The sequence below is a fragment of the Lissotriton vulgaris genome, chromosome 1_1, assembly GCF_964263255.1.
Source record: "Lissotriton vulgaris chromosome 1_1, aLisVul1.2, whole genome shotgun sequence".
Lineage (NCBI taxonomy): Eukaryota > Metazoa > Chordata > Amphibia > Caudata > Salamandridae > Lissotriton > Lissotriton vulgaris.
Genome location: NC_141685.1, coordinates 512,016,662 through 512,034,127, shown reverse-complemented (window position 1 = coordinate 512,034,127; position 17,466 = coordinate 512,016,662). Strand labels below are relative to the sequence as shown.

Sequence of the window (17,466 nt, the reverse complement as noted above, 5' to 3'; positions counted from 1 at the left end):
CCGGTGCGAAATGACCACCTTCCTGGTTTAGAGACAATTGCAGTGTTGCCCCTTGCATCCGAGCTTCGCTGTGTTAACAAAGGTACACAAATCCCAGTGCCGCAGCATTGTGTTTTAAGATCGCTAAAAAGTCAGAAAGCATCTGCCTGTCACTGTGGCTGCCAACCGGAAACAGTTTTCAACAAATTCCACAAGGAGTATTTTTGTGTGTGGACGAATTAAAACAAAGCCTGCCCTCTCCTAAAGTACTGTGCATGATATATGAAGCACATCACGGGTGGCTAATTACTGAAACTATCGGCAGTTCTACAAAAATCTTGCGCGCATTAGGAAATGAAGTGTATTTATTGTTAATGATGTATGCTACCATGGGTACCTTGGAGAGAAATGCAACAAACCTGCACACGTATCGGAAATTCACTTTTAGACCAAATGTGCGGAAGGTCGTCTGCCAGAATGCATGGGGTATTGGCCCATTGATGCTTTCTAATGCAAACCTTGCTGCGGGGATAAGATACAGAGAGGGTCGAGGGATCTGAGTGGCAGGTGACTGCCAAGCCCCAGTGGCTCCCAGAAGAGGCGTGAAACGGTGTCCACCTAAGGGTACACCCGTGGCCACGTCCAGACCGGGCAGGATGTTGTATCTGCCAGCAAGTGGCGTCTATTTGCCGCTGCTGCTTGTCCGGTGTGACGTGTGTGCTCGGCTCCAGATTGAACCCTCGAGGATAACATTCACCCTGCGACCACCCCGTCATTTCTAATTCCTGCAACCCCTAATCCAGTGTCAGCAAGTCCATGCTCCCGGCCTCTTTCCACAGCTTCTCTGTAGGCTGAACTCCATGATAGCAGCCGCTGAATAACTGGCGAGTATTTCACGAATAGCGTGGTTTACTACTAAGCGCTTTTTTTGCTATAAAGCAGCAACGCTGTGATGGAATAGTCTTTCAATTGAAACCCTTTTACGGATTGCAATGATTGAAATGGGGTTCTAACCTTAAGTGTCACATAATGAGAAAGCAAACACTGCATAACAAGCGCGGCCTAAATCGCTCTCAAAGGAAAAACAAGCGTATAGCATTACAGATTTTCACAGTGTTAAAGGTCCTATTGAAAAGTGTGCGCCAAGTAGAAACGAGTGGTGCGCGTGTGCGCGCCACCGCAACGCACGTGACCACATGGCCTATTGGTGTCTATTACGCGTACCTAGCGCGTAATAGACACCAATAGGCCATGGGCGGAGTAATGCGCCCGCCTGTGGCCTATTGCGTGCAGTCTTTCATTAAAAGACGCACGCAAAGGCCAATAGCTGCCCACAAAAGGAAAAGCACACGCACGAGCTTGTGCGATTCCTAGGGCAGCTTACAAACCCCGTTTTTCAATTACTAAATGCCTCGCGCTGCGCGAGCACTGCTGCGCAGTGCAACACGCAGGGCGCGAGCCCTAAAAACACAGCGTGTGCTATGATGTTCAGGGTTCAGAATAGCTGCACTTTCATATTGCAAATCATTTCCACAAAAAAAGAAAAATGAAGAATTGTTGTCTGTCGTTCATCTGCAGCTTCTAGAAGCCTGTGCTGGGTATTTTGAAGCATGCTGGTTTATAGCGCTAACAAATGATGCATAGAAGACGCATCACCCAACGCTGAGCATTTTTGTTCCTGTTTTTTTACAACAGGGTTGTGTTTATTAATCATAACAGTCCACTGGCAATGTCTGTAATGTCTACCAAGCTCTTTCCCAAACTTCAAGAAAAGACTCTAAAGAGTTAGCGACTTTTACTTGTTTTTTTAGCAGATCTGCTCTCAGTGTATATAAAAACAAACTGCAAAACTACAGATCGCCATTGAAAGTACTGGAACATCGTGATTTCAGTATTAAGACTACTGCAAAGATAACACAGGGAATCTCGATTGTCAGCGTCTATTTCTATGTTTTACACGCCATTAAAAACACCCTTGAAAATGGGTGTAGCGCCAGAGGTCTGCCTGCTACAGCCATCCATGCATAACTGCCATGCAGGCTGCGACAGGCTCTATAGCAAGGAAGCCACAGTTGGTATCCACTTCCATCACAGAAGCCACCAATTAATCTATGCAATGGATGGAGGTACTTTGTAATCTCATAGGGCATCTTACCTGCGATTGATCTCTGCTGGGTAATCAGCACCGGGGTTTAGGAGGTCAGTCAGCCTAGCTCCTGTCAGGGAGTGGATGGTGTGCCCAGTGTACAACTGCAACCCAAGCCTATAGAGGAACTAGCGGAAGCGATGCCAGGGAGAACCATCCACTGAGCAGCCAGGGAAATAAAGAAAGAGAGCCGGAATGGAAACATAGTGGGGGGAGGAGTAGGACAACATCGAGCAGGTCTCAACAATGTGGGAAGCTGGTGGCCATGGTGGAACTAAACTTTTTCCACTTTATTGTGGGGAGAGCGACTATGAATCTTAAGATAAATAAAAGAGATCAGATGAAAGGCTGTGCATATCATTTCAGTTTTGTGGAGTTTTCAATCTAGCACAACCCTTGTCCTGTTGATAAATTTCAAGACATTTCTTTCTAGTTAGATGGACTTAAATACTTCAAAGAGATGGTTATGATTTATTGTAATAATTATCATATATAAAGTTTCACTCAAGCACAGCCAATATTCACTCTTGGATTCAGTTTGTGACAGTCTCACAAGGGCCAAGGGCTGGGAATTGTCGGGGTGGGTGATGGTTGTCATTTTAAGTGGTGCGTGGACGGAGGGAAATCATGAGGGACCGAGACGAACTGTAGAGAGGCTTGCGCTCGGCAGAAAGTAAAAAACAAGCACAGGGCAAGCTTGCGCAGGCAAAAGCTTAAAAAAAAAAAAAAAGAAATGTACCTCAAAGCGGATGAACACAGTACTTGGGCAACGAGAGACTGAGAAGAGAGAAACACACAGAGGAAAAACAGGAAATAGTATGCTACAGATAATAGAAAAGGAGGAAAAGTAAGCAGTACGCACAGGAACCAATGACAAATAAACAATGGCAGGAGGGAGACATGTAAGCCACTTTTAAGATTTTAAATACACTAGATTTTATGAGCACAGAACAAGCGCTGTGCAAGCAAAACCTAAACATGGAGGTTCTAGTCCACAACCTCATACCTGAAAGAATAAGACAAATAAGCGAATCCATTAGTTCTCCTATTTCAACACAACACTATTATTACTTTTTCATCGAAAACAGCCCGATTCCTATATCATGCATTTAAAGAATAGTATCAAGCAATTTCACCTTCTGAGGATTAGAGGATAAATGAAATGTCCTTGAAGTTCCTTTACTATATTTTTAAGATAACAAGGACAGATTCTTTACGATAGACACTGGTGGTCTTCCTCAGAATTATTGTGAAATACTGCAGTCACTACTTCATGACATGGCAATGACCACCCCTTTCCTTTCATATATTAAGAATAGGATCAATTTCCAAACTACGATACAGATCACTTAACCTTTTTATTCTGTGTCGCATTTAATCATGTTGTTTAACGCTTAAGATCAAGTTTTAGGATCGAGAAACAAATGGATTAGGGCAGCAGGTCCCCTTCTCCTGGGTCTGTAATTGCTCCCCTATCTCAAGCACTTAAACACACACACACACACCCTCTCTTGCCATTACATATGGCGCACCTTTGCTACCTATCACTCTTTGTAGAAGGCAATCCAAACGGTTTATTACTACTCTGAGAGAGCTTTCCCATCACCCTGTTGGCATGATAACAGCAACGTCCAATATAATGTAGGGAAGGGGTTAGTCTCAAAACATACTATTCAATCAAGCCAGGTATCAAAAGGTGCAGCACAATACAATGCAATCCACTTACCACTCAATACATAATGAATGTCCCAAACTGTGTTTTTAGTATAAAACTAATTTAAAAAACTATGGACGCTAAGAATATGCTAGCTCTAAAGATGTAATTACTACTTAAACTAAATAATGCTGCTTTTACACTTGAAGCGAATAATTGTAATTTTGCAAAACATGTGTACTATTAAGACCAAAGTAAGGCAAATACAATATAAGATACCATAAAAAAGCAAGAGAAACACAATGCAAGTTGACAAAAAAACATTCCACATCCTTTTTTTTTTAACATGAGTAACCTACCTTCAACAATGTCATTTTAAATAACGTCAAGAAATTACCTTTGCTAGAAATACGACCTTTATCTAATTCCTTTCTGGAAATGAATTCTGAAGGCATTTCATCATCATCATCCTTATCTTCTTCCTCTTCCTGGTTACTGGAAAGAGGAGTTGGATAGATCTTGCCAAATCCAGCAGGGCTCAAATCTCCTTTGGTAGTACTGAGTTCTAAACAAACAGCAGAGAATAAGTGAAATGAATATCAGTTCCAAATATATATACAAATTAACACAAGTGAGCATATTTGCACAAGGTGGCTCGCAATTAATGATCTATAGAAAGATAAACTGAAAAGTTCAGAATTAATATATAATCATTTTATTTCAGGAATAACCGAGAAACACATAGCATATAAAACAACAAGTCAATCATTCATAAACCTTTAGAACTATCTATAATATTTGCTTGGTGGACTGGGGAATATATTTCAAGATGGAATTCATATTTTTAACTTGGTCTTGAAAGACTACCAAATTAATGCCTACATGACATCAGTAATTTACAACAAATATTGCTCAATTATTGGTAAAAAAAAATCAACTAAAACTCTAGGAAAAGCTCGCCTGAGTATCTAAGAACCAATTTGGGGTTATTTTAACACAGATATAAAGAAAAAAGCAATCCTTGAGGCTCCTAAGGACCTGTCTTGCAAGGAAACAAGGTAAACAGAGAAAGTGGCGATCTCAGTTTTAAAGAAAATACTAGCCTTGAACATTGTCTGAGGTGCTATACTATGCCAGGGGTTTGGAATTTATTAAAATATCTACTTGTTCATGGGACAGGATGCTTCGAAATTCTACGTGCCCCGTAAAATAATCTACTTGTTCTGTAAAAAATCCACTTGCCCCTGTGGTGCCACTTAGTGCAGCGACAAATTATGACTGCAATCTCATTATACAAAAGCTTTGATATTAGCCTGTTTATGCCAGGGTTCATACTCTAGTAGGGTTGAATTCCAGCAATTTCATTATTTTGCCACCTTCCTGCAGATTTACATATTGGGGCTGGAGGTAGCATTAAGCAATAGTTCCAGGGTTGTAATGTACGTTTTAGTCTGTGCACATTTACTAAATTGCATGTTTTAGGTGTTTCACCAGTGCTTCTCTAATCTTTTCCCATACTGAGAAAGGTTGTAAATGTTCTCCAAACATTTGCAGAAGTAAAACTTCTTCCAGGGTTGGGAAAAAGTGGTTGGAGGGAAAGTGAACTTGTAAACGCTTAACAGATTATTGCATGAACAAATCTACACCTGTATATTTTCTCATGCTAAAAAGAGGTTCACAAACATTTTCTAGGAGTACGATTTCCTGGCCTACAACCGTTAATTTTCGGTGAATTTGTGAAAGCCGTAAATCTGCACTAATGCAAGGACATATATCATGGGTGCAATTTTGTGACTTTCTTTAAGAATTGGGCTCCTAATTAGGTCTAGAATTAACCAAGACCTTTTGTTTTTAATAACATTCGCTCTCAATCTATCTATCCATCCATAGACTGGCTTCCGCTCTTTCACAAGGAGCATATTGGCACACAAAGTAGTTTTGTTCAGTGCCAGGGGCTGCTATTGCAATGCAGGATTTTTGAGACCAAAAAATATCATTGCTTTTCACTAATGTTTGTTATAATGGTGAGGGCCTGGAAGGTACCAGAAAGTTTTACAAAAACCATATCAAAACGAGACACGTACTGACAAAACCAAAAGGCTGACCATCAGACTTAGACCTATTGGCTTTGCAAATGTTTGTTTATTTTCATATTTCCCATTATCTTGTTGAAACAGGTTGCAGTAATTATCCATTATGAATATGTTTTGGAAATATTAGCATGCATCAACACATTTTACTGAATGATGCTTCAAGGAAATGTTAACGGCAATTTCACAGTAGTCTTTTCCGATTTGCATTTTTTTATGAACAATTTTATTTTGAAAGCAAAGGATCATCAATCTATTTCCAAACTTCTGCAGACAACTGCATCTAATTAGAGAGCATTCAGGGAGCATTGTACATAGCCTTATATTTTGAAAATTTGCAAATGCGTGTACACATTTTTACACTGGAACCGCTGTCAGTAGTGCAGTCAGAGATTACATTTCCTTAGAGTGCTCACCCTAATAAGAAGGGCTTTGTATTAATGAAACAAATACAAGTTCAAAAAACATCTACATATGGACACAAAATGACCTTAACTGCAGACAGTATCCTTACTTGATCTACAATGTGCTACTGTAAACAGGCAGCCAAAGGGTTTGTGCAGCAGGGGGTTGGGCCTACATGTCCCAAGGACAAAATAAATATGAAAACGTATTGTCTTTGACCCCAAATAATATGGCCTGGTGTCGCAATTTAGAAATGGCACACTTCTGCTATGCACTTGTCTTAGAAGTTCGAATGAGATATTGCTTGAACTACTGCTTTGAACAAATCTATCCACAAAGTTCTACATTCTTCATCAAAACACAGATCATGAATGGAAATATCTTAGTAAAGCCATCCCAATACATAAGCAAGAATTGGTAAAGCATCTAGGGTTGTCTCTTTACTGGAATTTTGCAACTACTTACTTCGTTACAAAGTGAAAAAGATGCCTTCATAATTAAATGACACTAAGAATGTCTGAAACCTGTTAAATAAGTTCGCATTCGATCCAGAAGGAGAAAGAAATTATTTTCCTGCATGGATCTGTTGGTAGCGTACAGTGCTCTAGATTCATATGTTCGTCATACTCTGGTCATCTTGGGTTGGGCTCTGACGTTCCAAGTTGTTTTTGTTCGAAGAAATCTTTTGATCACACAATGTCCTGTGACTCCTCCCTTAGTTAGTAATGCACATGGGCACAGACTCCAGTGTTGGATTGTTTTTCGCACAGCAGGTGATCGTAATTAAGAAGCGGTGAGTGACGTCACTACGGTGGCCGCACGTATTTGATGTTGAAAAAATAATTATTAAGGAGTAAAGGACATTTGCAGAAAACACTGAATCCAGGAAGGCAGTGGGCACATGTGATGCTACGCACTACACGCTACAAACAGATGCTTACAGTGTAACATTTTCAGTTTGTAGGATGTGTGTATAGATACACCTGCTCTGCATAGACTTTAAAGCAGCACTTCCCTAAAGCAGTGGTCTGTTAATGGAGGATGCAGATGTCTGAAATAATGTTCTCAAAATTGTTTGGCCAACTCTAGCCTATTCACGGGCTAGAATATCAACACAATAATAATTTGTGGAGGTGCCATGGAGTTGCCTTACAGATATCAGCTACGGGACAGTTTCCCAAGATAGCAATTGTTGCACCCTTCTTACAAGTAGTATCTTCCCTAGGGGTGGCAGGCAAGGGTATTTTGACCTTGTGGTAGCAGGTTGGATGCAGTTAACAATCCTTCTGGCTATGCAGCTTTTTTAATATTGAGTGACCTTTATAAGGTTTAGCAAAAGCGACGGACAGTTGTGTTTTTCAAAAAGGTTTAGTTCTATCAATGTAGTACACTATATCCCTTTGAACATCTAATGAATAGTTGCCCTTTCTAGCACTTTCTAGCACTTGATCAGATTGAGATTAGAAAATCTGGACCATGATTGTTTGGATAAGGTGGAAAGGGGATACAACCCTATGGAGGAATTAAGGTTTACTTCTAAGAACGACTCAATACTTTAATGTAAGGCTCTCACTGAGTAAGATCCTGTAGTTCATTAATATCCTTAAAGTCATAATAGCTATAAGGAAAGCCATTTTCCACAAGAGGAATTTAAAAGGGCGAGAGTGCAATGAATGAAAAGGAAGGCCCATTAGCCTAATGAGAACCACATGACTGTTCCAGAGAGGTGTAGGTGACACCTTGGGCAGGATAACTCTTAAGGCCCTCCATAAGCTATAATGACAGGTTTTCCGAATAATGAAGAATCCCCCCTATTTTTCATATATGCAGCAATAGCAATTAGGTGAAGGTGTCCAGATGTACAGGTGTAAAGCTAACCTACTTTTAAAACTGGAGCAGATGGCAAACAATGCAGAGTTTTTGAGAGAGGTCTAGGTGTTTTTCTTGCAATACTGGACACACCTTTTCCACTCTGTGGCATATCAAGCACCTGTAGTAAATCTAAGTGTTTCCCTGAGAATATCCATACATTCCAGTAGTAAAGAGAGATAACTGAACTCGAAGACCTCATGTGCCATATAACTATATTGGGCTGCTTGGGGACAGGCGTCGGATTCTGTATTGGTTCTGAACGAGTTCTGGCCTGTTGAGGAGCTTGTCAGAAGTCACAGACATCTGGAGGAATATTTAGAGCCATGGTTGTCTGGCCCAAGTGAGAGCTACTAGTAAAAGAGGTTTGCTGTGGCTTCCTTACCACCTATGGAAGGAGAGGAGGAAAAGTGAGGGCAAATATCCCTGACCAGTTGACCAATAGAGCATTGCCTATGGACTGTGGGAACATGGAGGCAAAGTTTTGCGTTTTGAGCTTATGTGAGTGGCAAACAGATCTATCTGTAGAACAATCCAACAACAGAAGTACAGTAGATTTACTTGTGGGTGGATTTCCCACTCATGGACTTGCTGATACATTATGCTAAGCAGGTCTGCAAACATTTTGTCCACCCCAGAAGAGAATCTGCAGAGAAGATGTATTTGCACAATTATTTGTACAATGCTAACTCTGCTGTGCTAGTGTTGACAGCTGGGGAGAATGTGTGCCACCCTGTTTCTGTAGGTAGTACATAGCGGTCATGTGTTCTGCCCTTTCAAAGACTACTTTTGCTTGAATGTTCCGATAGAAGGCTTTGAGAGCTAGATGAAGGGCTTTAAGCTCTAAATAATTGACATGGAAACCTTGCTGCTTAGGTGACCAAACACTTCGAATTGTCATTATGTTCAGACGCTCCCCCAGCGAGAAACGGACAACGCCGTGTTAATGAGGTCCATGAATGGACTGCCTTGCAACAGGTTATTGCAGTTCCACTACAACAGACAGTGATGGGCACTGGCCCTTACCAACACTAGATCTTCCCAGTGACCGTCTGCCTGTGACCCTTGTCCTGCAAGGCACTCCTGTAAAGGACGCACAAAAAAGGGCTAGTTTTAAACACCAAGCCAATGAGAGAATGTGCTATGAGTCAGGGGCTGGAAAGCAGGGGGTTGAAGGATGGGTTGAGTTCTAAGCAAGGCTAGGCAGAGCTGGGGTAGAGCAAATCTGCTCTCCTGTGGCTTAGAAGGGGGAGAGTGGGGCCTGTGTTGCGTTTGTGCTCCCAGCCTCTCACTGCAGTTTCACCAGGCTCATATGTGTGGAACTGGGGAAGGTTTTTGTGGGTCTCCGATATGTGTATTGTTATCTTGAATGGAGGAACAAGAAAAAACATGAAATGTGTGAGCATAATCCTACAAGGGGGAAAGGCTCTGGCCAAATCATACTGAGGGCCTCAGTGTTACATGGTAAAGCACACATCTCAAAATGTAATTTTCGTGCAGCACATGGAATAATGCAGCACAATACTACATTCTAAAGCGAAGAACACTTGCCAGACAAACTGTATAGTCGTATCTCTTCGTGCAAATATACGGATAAACGTAAGGATGGGAAATGTATCGCTTTGAATAAGAGCATCAGCTAATAGTAAGCCAATAATGAGCTATTGGCTCCAACAACACACCCCACAGCCTCCATGCAGTTCCTCAAACATCTTCTCAGTGGTAGTGCTATAAAAACACAACTAGAAGGAAAATAATGTAAAGTATAGGTATATCTGGGAAAGAGGGGGTAAAGAAGAGGCTCTTTTCACAATACAGGGACAAAACATCTCAACTTCAAATTAAGTGACAAAACAATATATAAACAACAAGGGCCACAGCCATAACCGAAAACAACATCTGAAAGGGAAGCAGAAAATAGAGGATATGGAGGGAACCGTTGTTAGGCAGATACTTTGACAAAACATTGAAGCGGCTCTGCAAGGATAGAAGAGTTCAGTGGAGAGGATTACGCAGAATGATTAAGACAAGAGTAAGGGCACTTCTAAAATGCATGTGGAAAAGGTGGTAGAAGCAAGAATGAAACACGTAACCTAAAAAATCTAAACGCAAGCATTACTCTTTCTTGGCAGAAATCCCATGCTACACTGACGCATCCCAGGCTGCCAAGCCCAAAGGAAAGTGTTAAGGACAAACAGGAACAAAAATAAAGTAGTGGGACACTCTTGCTGAAGGGGGAGAGAAGAAAGTCTAATAAGCAAATGAGTGCTGATGCTATAATGACTCTGAATAATTCTGAATAATGAAAAATCCTCCCTTTTTGATATATGCAGAAGAAAAGAAAAAATAGCAAATTAGACAGCATAAAGCATAAAAAGCCAATCAACAAAATACTGCTTCTAGCCCTCCCAAGATAACTGGGTATACCTCTGTTAAATATGTATGGCACTGAAACATACATTAACGTTATAAAGTACCCACACAGAATTGTAAACAAAAATACTAACAAAATCAACCCAATTAAAGATGAATATACTTTTTCACTGCAAATGCGAAATATAAGTGACTTACGCTTACCATTATTATTTTCTCTTTCATGTACAGCTGGCAAATCTGTAGATATATGGAACTCAATTTTCTTTGGCCCTAAATTGGGCAGCGGTTCAAATACCTCTGATGGCTGTGTAGGCTGCACTCTACTGTTTAAAGTAACACACAAAATACGTGAATGATTTCATGCAGAATGTGTTTAAACTGACTAGACATTTAAATAAAAAAACAAGTTGTCTAGAACACTATCAGTAATGTGAAAAGCACTCAAGAAAAACAAAAATATGTAATCATCAGGTTTTGTGTTTGAGTGAAGCAGGCAAGGGTATCAACCAACAGGGGAGCAAGAATAAAACTAATAACAAAGGACAAAGGTAACCAGTATTTAAAAAAATATTTGAAACCTTCCCCATTTAACAGAAGAGTACATACAGTCGTTTCTTGAGACAGGTCTAATAATTGGTGTTTCCTTAACAGATTAGATAAATGAATGTATCTACCTCTGCATTACATTAGTCCAAAACTACATACACACTTGACATGCAGAAGTAGTGCTACGATGAAAGTTAATATCCACTGAACTGAACAAAAGTTCAGAAATAGTGTGGACAATCATCATCTGTGTACCTGGTATGCCTGGTCCTTGCCTTCTCCAGGCATTGCATTTTACCAATTAAAATAGAAAGAGGTAGAGAGTAGATGTAAAACATTGAATAGTTGCTATGACATTTGTGAGATGTATATAGGTATCCTTTAACCCTTAAGCTACCCTGTAACTGATTCCCACCTCCACAAATCTTTTAGTCCCCATACATGGTGCTGTGTCTGCAATTTAACAAGAGGGTAGCCACGTACCATCTAACGTGCCTTCACTCTTCAGTGCCATCATATCATTCCTTACACTTTTCACTATGTTGTGTAGGAATCTAGGACCCTAGTGTAATTGTCCCGGTTCATGCCCATATATAGGTATAAATTACCCGATCCTTATATAGGCATAGAAATCATTACCATATTTACACTGAGCCTATGCAGCCCAAATACGGCATGGCTACTTCCACTAAATTCCGAGAATCAACAACGATTTCTTGGAAAAACCCGCCTTCAGCAGCTAGGGACTTCCCCTTGCCTGAATACTAATTTATCTAGGAAATCATGGAGTTTTCAAAGAACTGAGTCTTTGAGGACGTTATTATGTCCAATCATACGTCAAACTCACCACCTTCAAGGTATAAATATGCCTACATTTGCCCAAACAAACACACAGTGGTTTGGAGCAGTTCGACTATCTACTTGCCCGACGCGCCCTGCAGCAGCAAAAAGCCGAAGGAAGCCGACCCTCCAGCTGACGCACTGAGCGGCGCCGTCTTTTCTCCTGCTGAGAAATCCAGCTCCAGTGTTTCCAGCCTACAATTGCGGGTTGCTGGGAAATCGAGTCCTGAGAGAGAGATACAAGACCTCCTTCATTCTAAAACCAAGGTACGGAGCTGATTAGACCCTTTGAGTATTCTTTGCCAAACATCTATTCCAAGAATTCTCCAACTTAAAACTACACCTCACTTACTTCTTCCCTTGTACTAGACTTAGGTTAGGTACACCGGGGTAGGCGTATTTTAGAGGCACCAGTTGAGTACTTTTAGTCATTATTTATCACTGTATGTATTTTAGGTATTTTATGGTTTAGAAACCATATCATGCTTTTACAGTATTATTTTATAATACTCTTCGTGCTGTACGCATTGCACTTTATAACCAGTATTATGATTGTAGCAGTACATTTCTTATGCTTGAGAAAGAAGACTGTTCAATAAATACTTTTTATTGAAAATGCCTGTCTCTATTTCTCAGCACCTCTGGTGAAACGAAGCATGCACAATTGACTGAGTAAAATAGTTATCTATTGTTTCCGAGACTCTAGAAAGTGATTTCTTATTCTTAGGAAACAAAGTTGTCGTGTTTATGCGGTTGTCAGAAACTAATACCTTCTTGTGAATTCGAGAAAGTTTCTAGTGACCTCTGAGCTAGCTGGCACTCACAATTAAGTTTAATATATTCGGTAGAGACCTAGTCGACCTCAGTCCTAAGTCTAAACTACAGGATATATTATTCCAATGCGCAGAGCCTATTGGGAATATAGGAACTAAACTACAACTACTTTAACCATAACCCAAGCCAAAAGACATAACTTAACTTTAAACTGATCCATTACACCTACCCAAGCTGTTACCAAGACTATAACTGTCCGAAATTTAGATATTAATTTGGCGAGGGGGGTGGACACCCGTACCAACCAAATAAACCTACTATGGTTAGGTCAAAACACATTGCTGAAACAATCCCTGCTCTGTGCAGTCCTTTCTTCAGTTTCTTGGCCATGGCAACGGCCATCCCTAAATGGATCAATACTGGTTTTTCCTCCTTTTGCGACTCTAGGCCGTCTGTCGAGTGCGATCCTGGGGATGAATAGGAGAACCCCTCCTTGGCATCTCCAATTTAAAAGATGTAGTACTAAAACTGCCCTTTGTTCTGCTACTTGATACTGTCTCCTTATAGATAACTACTGAGCACTAGCAGGTATAGCTAACACCTATTTGCCTTTTCTAGGTCCTGAGGCACGGAACTGTCCACTGGGCAGCCAGAGTGTCAACTCTCCTATCCAAGGGTGAACATTTAAGCTTTGAATGTGTGCGGATTATCAGAACTGGTTTTAAGCTTATTCTGGCTCGGGTAGCCTAAAGCAGTGTTTTTCCAAAGTTACTTTTCTGCTTAAGTTATCACAAATCTAATTTCATGATTAAGTCATATTTTAAAATCTAGTTTCTCCTAATCCTCCTTAAGCGTTTTAGAGAATAATCTGGCTAGGCTTAGAGACTAAAATAGATTTTGGCTTAAAATTAACTGGGAGGGTATACTAACTCCAATATGCAGGCTAACCTACTTTTATTTATTAGAACCCTACCCTGCAAGCTTACTAGGCACACTTTTGGGGTGACTTATGTATTAAAAAAAGTGTTTTTAACTTCACAACAAAGGCAGCTTTCCCTGCCATGTGTCTCTGCAGTGCATTTAACCAGCAGTCTAGGCACAGCACAGTGGTGCTCCAGGCAGAAATGTTTTTGTCACATCCGTGAGAGGTGTAAATATACACTGCAGCCCATAAAGGACATACAACATTCAACTTTTTAACCATTTAGATTGGACTTACAGGGTACACAACAAATAGAGAATTCAAATGTACATCATATGTTTTACAGTGGAAACACAAGCATGTTACTACAGTTTGGCACCAGTACAATGCAAAGAGCCCTAAAGCCAGCAAAAATAGGCTATAGAATTTTTTTTCAAATGTGGGGTGACCAAGCAGTAAAGGCGTATTTACTACACTGAGATTCCTTACTCAAATGCTAACCATAACACTTTTTAATAGATCCTTCCTTGTACTATTGCTTAATCAAACCTTAACCAAAATCCTAAAGTTAACTTAGCCCTCACCCAACAACCTCTTACCTCCGTCCTAAACTGAATCTATTAAAATATGATGAAAATTAAGCGCCCAACAACCAATGATGGTATAAAGCCATTTACAGAAATTACAACAAATGTTAAAGCCGACATCATTGGAATCTACACAAAGTTTTTGTAACTACCAAATCAAGGGGCACTTCACCATGCTTAAATTGTTCACCATGCAACAATGTTATGAAAGGAGGCTATCTGCAACACCCAATAACGGGATAAAAGAATATGTTATTTATCAATTAAAATGCCCATTTGGGAATATTACATCGGCCAGACAGCACGTAGCATCAGATTTTCACTTAATAGAATACTTCTAAGAAGGGAAATATATTTGCAATGGGTTAAAAATGAGGCTCTGACAAAATGTTAATTAAATAAAACCGAACATGTGATTAGATCGTATCCAACATGTTTAAGACACAAGGAGGCCATATTAATTCATTGTCGGAGACAGTGTTAGCATTAATGTGTAGGAAGACTAACATGTTTCAAAAGTGTTGCAAGTACCTTAATGAAACCATGTGATTTTTAAAATTTAAAAAAACACAATCTGTATAGGAATCAATGTTTCTTTTGTTATGTCTGATCGCATGTTTTAGTGATTCACCATATTCAATGTGTTCCTCTGATGGTGGAACTGGGAGTCCCAAAATGCGGTGAGAGAGTGAACCATAAACTGAATGCTTAAAAGAAATAACACAATAAAGCACTTCAGTAATGAAATATGTAAATACTTTTGTGACATCACAAAGAATAATTAAAAGGTATAATAAGAAAATAATAATGGATGGGTGCTCTCATTAAAGATGAGACTCTTCTCATATAGGATTGCTACTACATAACTTCATGCAGTTCAGAAGTGATTAAGGTGCACAAATAATCACTCAAAATTTTAGTAAAACTGAATCAAATTCTCAAGAAAATACTACAAGTTTGACTACTACTCCTAACACTTGCCATACACCACCACACCTAACATCTCCCTATTCCCATTGCTTACCCCAGTACAGTCACTTCCCATCTGTGTGTAGCCATGTAAATATTACACCCTATGTGCAGTTTACCCTGTAACCCACAACTTGCTGTTCTGAAAAATGCTAACATATACCCAGGGCCACTGGAAATATGAGGAAGGAGAGTGCCAAATTAAGTGGCAGGATTGAGTAAATTATGCACCAAGAAAAGACAAATTATGAGGCATAATGCAGCACATTTTTTAAATAGTCTTACTTCATTATTTCATCATTTTGAAACTTGGTAACACAGTATGGGCATTGGTTGCACCTCATTAGTCCCAGTTTAACACCCAAATATAGCGATAAGCAAAAGAAAGGTGACCAGTTATGCTTTGCCAAGAGCCTTCCACTGCGCAGCAACATGTGACGCTGCATCCTTAGTAAGTTTTGACCCGTTTGAGCAAGGAACTAATTTACTAATTTTTTGGGGTTAAAATCTGCAGATTATGGAGCAGATGATGGATTATGTGGCAAATATGGCCAATCCTTATTACGCAAAAATCGCTGTGGCAGGACAATTGTATAAATCCAGTGGCCCTGCATATACCTGTCAGCTGCATGGTCTTTACAACCAGAGTCGGTAAAGTTGATCACATGATGCAATAACATGCACAGAGGAGGGTGCTTACCTCAGATTTGATTTTCACAGTCAGAGAAACCTTCCCCAGAAACCACGACATACCCGTAACATTGTATATTCAACACAAAATTGTCCTTTAGTTCGAAAATATTATATAAAATATTGTGTTAACATACTACACAAAGATCATACCTTGGCTGAGCAGCAGTGCCTACATTTATTAAGTCTTTTATCTTTTGCCGCTTTCTCACACGAGGCTGCTTTGTCAGGCGAGGTTGTTTTGGTTGAAATGTTGCCAATTCCATGAGTTTGGAAATTCTAGAATGTGAATACAGAATTTCAGAACAGCCACAATTAAAACGAATACAGAAATAAAAAGAAGGAATATTTAATAAAATATATATATATATATATATATATATATATATATATATATATATATACCTTCGAACCGGAGTCTCCACGGCACAGTGGACCACAGAGTCCTACCGTCTCGAACGTCTATTTAAAGTGACATAGTGCATGAATCCCTTGTTTGTTTCAGTTAAAAATAGACTAGACTGTTAACCCACAATTGATAATATTTACATCGGCTATTAGCAGTTGCCATTTTTTCTCTTTTAGTTTTAACATTGCTGGTAAAGTACCCAGGCCAAAAAGGAAATTGTAACAAACTGTTATTAACAAACATGATTAAAAACAACTGCAACATTTTTACTGCTAAAAACGGAAGGGTGGATAATTCTATTTTTGGTTTGTAGGGAAGAGCATAGTGTAATAAAGGGAGGAACCAGGGTGGAAAAGTCGAGAGAAACGAACGAATGATGGAGGGAGTTTGGAGAAGGGTTTAAAATAAAGAGGGAGAGGGAGGGGAAGGGGGTATGGTCTGAAAGGAAAGAAGAGGGGAGAAGGGGTGATCCAAGGGGTATAAAGTTAGACGACACAAAGGGACGAGAATAAAGAAAACAATTAGGAAAGGGGAAAGTCAGAGGGAGGAAAGTCAGAAAAAATGGAAAGGGGAATGAAAGGCAGAATGAAGGGGATAGATGGGAAAAAGTGGGAGAACATCTTATTGCGACAAGTAGAGCATGATCATTCAGTCTCTGTAAAGTACATAATAAATATGATCATAAAAGTTCTAAAGTCAATTCAGTGCTCCAGAGAAAACGAGTTCGGTCAATATAAAGGTCGATTTAAAACAGTTTATTATTTTACATCCCCTCAAAGGTTTCTAAAAATCACAGTTATTGTTATTATGGATAGAAACGTGTTGAATGCATTGTGCAAATATATTGTGCAAATTAAAGTCCCAAATATCTTTCTCCAAGAGTCTGATTCTTCTAAAGTGGATTTCATTTATTTAATACCTGCTAAAGTCATATTCAATTGTCCATGTCTGTTCCTCACATCCATTAGTGCTTTTTTCCCTTCTTTTTTTCTCCTTGTCCTCTTTATTTTCTTATCTGTGCCTGCCTCCCCATTGCACCACCCTTAAATCATTACTCCCCTTCCTACTTTTTGTTTGCTCTTTTCACTGAAATAATGAATTGTTCAATGAATCTACGAGGGACCACCAACAAACAGTTGTTATTGTTTAGTCCATTAGGATAAGCTTCCTTCATTTTTCCTTGTTCTTGCACTAGGATGTATTCTCTTGT

At 39.7% G+C, this 17,466-nt stretch overlaps 1 protein-coding gene across 2 annotated transcripts in view; it reads right to left on the bottom strand.

Moving 5' to 3' along the window:
* Nucleotides 1-17,466, bottom strand: part of RNPC3 (RNA binding region (RNP1, RRM) containing 3) — a 190,875-nt gene that overhangs the window by 38,611 nt on the left and 134,798 nt on the right. For both annotated transcript variants that reach the window (XM_086953886.1, XM_086953885.1), the window contains exons 8-10: nt 16,001-16,126; nt 10,721-10,842; nt 4,177-4,344 (exon numbers count right to left, since the gene is read on the bottom strand). In XM_086953886.1, the coding sequence (XP_086810012.1) occupies nt 4,177-4,344; nt 10,721-10,842; nt 16,001-16,126 (416 nt within the window). The remainder of the gene's footprint in view (nt 1-4,176; nt 4,345-10,720; nt 10,843-16,000; nt 16,127-17,466) is intronic.